The following is a 6,000-nucleotide window of genomic DNA, read 5'->3' on the forward strand; positions in this document are numbered from 1 at the left end:
ATATTCCCGTGGCGGAGCACGGGCGGTTAACTAGTAAAGATTATATTTCGCCGTTTTCTAAACTTGACAAAGGTGTTATAGAATTACACTAAATGATATTCAAAATATAAAAGAACCATTTTATTGAATTCTTAAACACATCAACCTAAGCAGAATATTTACTAACAAACTTAATAATAATAAATCAGCTGATGTATTAATTACTTATTGAGCGGAGCGAGCGAAGCGAGCGTAGCTCTTTGGGATCAACTTCAATGCAACAAATAGAGAAACATCACTCAATAACGGCTGAACGCATTTCAGCCAAACTTAACAAAATTACTTAGACTAATAGTGAGATGGTTTTTAAACAAGCAAATTTCAATTAGATAATACTGATGCAATTTAAAACAAACTTAAAATTTCCAATTTTTTACATTAGGCTTATGGGTCTAAAGTAGCCATATGACAGCTTTTTGTTTACAAGAAAAATGTAAACAAGAGAATCATAAGGTATTTCTTAACTTTCTAGACTTTTCTTTTAAACGTTTTTAAACCATTCCTATGATTTTAATAAACAAGAAAATGCCGTTAAAGCATTTTTTCAAGGCGCGGAATTCACTGAAAATTGAGAAAATATACAGAACTACTTTCTCAAGGCGCGGAGCATAAACAAGGAGCGGAGGGATACGGACCGCGGTGACTACTTTCTTGGGAACCTATTTGTGTTGCCAGCTGATTAGAATTTAGAAACAGCCAATGTTAGAAATAAGAATCTAATAAGCGATATATCGAACCGCATCGAAATCGATATTTAATCCGATAATACCTCACAGGTTATATTATGTTGAATTACATCGACGGTGCAAAAAGTTATTACACTTATTAATAAAACGCAGATTGAACACTGATCTAATTTCGGCATGTGGGGAAGGTAGGTCGGGGTTTATGAGTATTCGTGGTTTATGAGTATTAGTGTTTTGAAGTAAGGTTAGATTAGGAAGGTAAAGTGTAGGTTATAGGTAGGTGATCGGGTTGTTTATTTGTGTTGCACCATATAATTTTTATCTTTTGGAATAGTTGGTTAAACGGGGAAACGATTACAAAAATGCTTGCATTATGGTATTAACAAGCCATCTACGGTATTCTAGCATTGTCTTTATATAAAGTCAATGATTCTAGAAAATTACTACATAAAAACCAAATGAAAGGAACATTTGGATTTGGACCTTTGACCATAGCAAAACTAACATGTAATTTATGAAATGTGAAGGTTGTATATCATTAAATACTATTCTGTAATATTAATAATTGTTCGGCAAATCCTCATTTTAATGGCTCGGCTGAAAATGGAATCTGCATTTTGTGAACAAGTAATTTGGTAACAATTCAGTAATTTCAAATGTTGATAACAGTAGCCTATCCTGTATAAATACTGTTATTTGATTGCCAAGCCACGGGCTATACATACGTCCAGTTACAACCATAATAATAAGTAAATAAATTAATTACCTAGGCTTATAGAAGTCCACTTTTATCCACGGTAATTGTCAAGGCTTGTCCAGAAGTAGGCTACTAATTTCTAATTATATTATCTACATTGTATATTTAACTATCTAACACTTTTCCCCTCTTTCTTTTTACACGGATTCAAAAGCTCCCATTCTTTGTCTCATCTGGTCCGCATGTTTCCTTTTTATAATACCTCCACAAAGTACATCATATGAGTACAGTCCATTTTTATTTTTCACCATTCCAGCTGACCAACCATTTCCATGTTCATTCTTAATCCACACATCTTCTCCCTCTTCAAAAATTCGAACTTTTTTGTTGTCCCTCCCTTGTTCTTTCCAAAGCTTCATCTCCATCTTTTTCCTAAGATTAGGTTTCATATTGTCAAAAATTGTTGGTAGTCTACGACCGAGAAACAATTCTGCAGGAGCCCTACCAGTTGTTTTCTGAGGCGAGTTTCTGTAGCTAAAAAGAACATTTTGAAGAGCTAGCATTCCATCTCCAACATCCTGCTTTGTTGTGTAGAACCGTCTTTTCAAAGTCCGAATTAGTCTTTCCACAAGTCCATTACTTTTAGGATGGTAGGGAGTTGTTTTTATGTGGTTGATAGAATTTTTCTCAAAAAATGTTTCCATTTCCTTTGATACAAATTGAGGTCCATTGTCTGTCACAATTTCACTTGGTATTCCATATCGACTAAACCAAGATCTCAATCGTTGAATGATTGTTGAAGAGTTTGTTGTCTTGAGACAGTCCACTTCTGCCCACTTTGACAAAGCATCAATACCTACCAACCACATAGATCCGTTGACTGGCCCTGCCAGATCAATGTGTACCCTTTCCCAAACTCTATCAGGTACATTCCAAGGATATAATGGTACTTCTTCCACATTATCTCGATTCTCTTGACAAGATGTGCACCTTTTGATATAAACTTCGATATCTTTATCCATGTTGGGCCACCATACATAGTGCCGTGCTACAGACCTCATTGATACAATACCAGGATGTCCTGTGTGCAATATCTTCAGAACATCAGTTCTCATGCATTCTGGAACTACAATTCTTCCAAACCACAATAATATGTCATCTTCAACACTCAATTCATCTTTCCTCTGTTTGTATGACTTCAACATTTCAGGAACAACAGGGGGCCATGTATTTCTCAATACAAAGTTTTTTGCCATTTTAATTGCTTTATCTGTAAATGAATTTGTTTCAAGAGGTCATAAGACATGATAGAGTTAACATCCTTATCAACATTCAAAAAGCCAATGTGAGCCTCCTCAGGTTGATCTTCTTCAATCGGAAGTCTTGATAGAACATCAGCACACCCATTATCTTCTCCTTTTCTGTACTCTATGTCATAGTTGTATTGATTCAACTGGAGAGCCCACCTCACTAAACGGCTATTTACAACTTTTGGAAGATCTCGTATATTTCCAAATATCCGTTGTAGAGGTTTGTGGTCGGTTACTAAAGTAAACTTCCGACCATATACATATTGATGAAATTTCCTGAGTCCAAACATAATAGCTAGCGCTTCTCTGTCGATATTTGAATATTGTTTTTCAGCGGGCAATAGTGTACGACTGGCAAAAGCAATTGGTCTTTCTAATCCATCTTCATATCTGTGCATTAGTACACTTCCCAATCCATTTTCTGATGCATCACAGACCATTACCAATGGTCTCATTTCTTCGTATGGCACTACTGTGTCTTTACTTGATAGAATTTCTTTTACTCTTTTAAATGTCCCCTCTTCTTGTTCGGACCATTTCCATTGCGATTTAGTCCCAGTCAGCTTATGGAGATCACTGCAAATGGCATGAAGTCCCGGAATAAATCGTTCATAGTAGTTAATAGAACCTAAAAATGATCGGAGTTCCTTGACATTAGTAGGTGACCGTGCTTCTCGAATGGCTTTTATTTTTTCTTCAGTAGGATGTATTCCATTCCGGTCGATTGTATGTCCCAAGTAAGTCACCGACTCTTCAAAAAATTTGCATTTACTAGACTTTGCTTTTATACCAGCTTCTTTCATTCGTTTCAAAACTTCTCTCAAATTTCGTAAATGCTCGTTTTTATTCCTTCCAGTTATTATAATATCGTCCAGAAGAACTCCAACCTGTGGTATCCCAGCTAAGAGTCTTTCCATATATCTTTGGAAAATACCTGGACTAGATGATATCCCAAAAGGTAAACGTTTGTATTTATAGTAACCACTATGCGTTGCTATTACTAAATACTTTTGGTGTTCTTCTGCAACCTCCATTTGTAGGTATGCATCTCGTAGGTCTATCTTGGAAAACTCTTGTCCGCCTGCAACTTTGTTTGTTAGTTCCTCAAATGTCGGAATAATTGCATTTTCTGGGACCAAATTTTGATTCAAAGTGACTCGGAAATCTCCACAAATTCTTATTGAACCATCATTCTTCTCTACATTAACTGTTGGGGTAGCCCAGGGAATAGGTGTAGCAGCAGGATCTACCTCTTCAATGATATCCTCATTTACAAGTCTTGTAAGTTCATTCTCAATTCGTTTTTTTTTCAAGGGAAACGGAACCCTGCGTGCTAAAAAATGTTGAGGGTTTGCATCTTCTCGAACGTGAATTCGTGCATTATAACCCTTGATTTTCCCATGCCCTTCAGAGAACACATCTTCAAATTCTTTTAGTACTTCCTTAACCCTCACATCATCCATCTTATATTGATTATGATTCTGCTTACATTTTACTTTACTAATAGTAACATCAGGAGGGAGGTTCATATTAAAGGCTAATATCCATGGTAAACCAAACAGCGGTTTCTCATTTCCATTTACTACTGCTACTTTTAATCTACGTTTCTCATCACCTACTGTAACATTGACATAACATTCACCAAGTATATCTAAAATATTGTTTCCATATGCCACATATTTTGAATTAGTCTTATCAAGTCTTGGTGAACCAATTTTCTCCCAAAGAGGCTTACCTATCATTGAGGCCCAAGCTCCAGAGTCAAATTCCATGTTTGTAGCTACCTTATTTAACTTTAAATGAATTCGTGCTTTACAAATATGTCTTCTTTCCTTTTTAACATCGTTTATCCTCATGTCATGTGAGTCCGATTCAGATTCTTCATCTTCTGACTTTTCATGTAAATTATTCACTCGTTTTTGCCGACATACCTTTGCAAAATGTCCTATTTTTTTACAATTTAAACACTTTTGTTGATAGGCTGGACATTTACCAAATTCATGCTTTGTTCCACATCTACTACATGGATGATTTGTCTTTTCATTGTATTTCACTTCTCTTTTAAACTCCTTATTGTTTCTTCTTACTTGTGATACTTCCAACTCTTTATCATTATTCTTGAATATCTCATGACGAGCTATTTCCATTGAAATGGCCAGTTCAAAAACATCTTCAGATGTTAACTTGTCACCATTTTCTTTTACCCCATCAGGCCATCGTTGTCTAATTTCTACTTCAAACTCTGGAAAATTTATACCTCCAGCAAATCTGTCTCTTATTCTTTCATCAAACTTGTTCTCATACTTACAAAAATCTGCTAAATTTTTCAAACGTATTACAAATTCTGAAAGACTTTCACTATTTTCTCTGATAGGCCTACTTTTTTCAAATTCCATTCTAGCTGAAAATATAGTTTTACTAGCTTTGTATACTGACCTGAAACCATTAACTAGTTCTGCCCACGTAGCCTGATGTACTTTTAAAGGCAGCAGAAAGTTTGAAACTTTTCTTAATGGTGCAGGACCCACATAGGCAAGTAAAAGATCCCTTCGAGCATCCTCTGCTCTCTGAGAATCTTCTCCCAATCCTTTTACCTTGCATAACAATAGAAAATGTGCTTCATAATCATCCCACCTACTAGACTCATCATAGCTTTGACATTTGAACTTCTCTATCTTTGATTGCAATGCGTCTTCTTTAGTTGCATACTCATCTTCTTCATTGAAATAACTATTTCTTCTTTTGGTTCGTTTACTCATCGTCGCCAATATAGAATTACACTAAATGATATTCAAAATATAAAAGAACCATTTTATTGAATTCTTAAACACATCAACCTAAGCAGAATATTTACTAACAAACTTAATAATAATAAATCAGCTGATGTATTAATTACTTATACATTTAACTATCTAACAGGTGTTATATATTATCAGTCATTCCGATATATTTGGCAGTTATGGAAAGTACAATAATTATGATAAACCAAACACATCTTATTGCATCATAGAACATAGAACATAGAACATAAAACGTAAGTGAAATGTGTATTTTTTCTTACTGGAAGGACATTTGAAATGACGTAGGATAGTAGAAAGTGTGACGTTTGCAAAAAAAATCATTTATTGTAAAATTCTTTAATTGTTATGGTATTATTTGATTCAATTGTTATCTGGAATTCCCATGTTATTTTCATAGAGAATAAGAACACTTTTGAGTTTGCTTGTTTATTGTTAGATTTAATCAAATTTGACAAATCTATTTATTC

The 6,000-nt window shown here is 34.7% G+C and overlaps 1 protein-coding gene across 1 annotated transcript; it reads right to left on the reverse strand.

Annotated features, from left to right (window-relative positions):
• Positions 1 to 1,619: 1,619 nt before the first annotated feature.
• LOC129000504 (uncharacterized protein K02A2.6-like) lies at positions 1,620 to 2,627 on the reverse strand. The gene has a single exon (XM_054427466.1). The coding sequence runs from the start codon at positions 2,625 to 2,627 to the stop codon at positions 1,620 to 1,622; it is 1,008 nt and encodes a 335-aa protein (XP_054283441.1).
• Between the last annotated feature and the right edge of the window lie 3,373 nt (positions 2,628 to 6,000).

Source organism: Macrosteles quadrilineatus, unplaced genomic scaffold (genome assembly GCF_028750875.1).
Source record: "Macrosteles quadrilineatus isolate MER2022 unplaced genomic scaffold, UCM_ALF_1.0 Scaffold_8__2_contigs__length_117827958, whole genome shotgun sequence".
Taxonomy (NCBI): Eukaryota; Metazoa; Arthropoda; class Insecta; order Hemiptera; family Cicadellidae; genus Macrosteles; species Macrosteles quadrilineatus.

Bases quoted from the DNA above. Each gene is read 5' to 3' on its own strand.
- LOC129000504 (XM_054427466.1), bottom strand. From the start codon at position 2,627: ATGTTGAAGTCATACAAACAGAGGAAAGATGAATTGAGTGTTGAAGAT.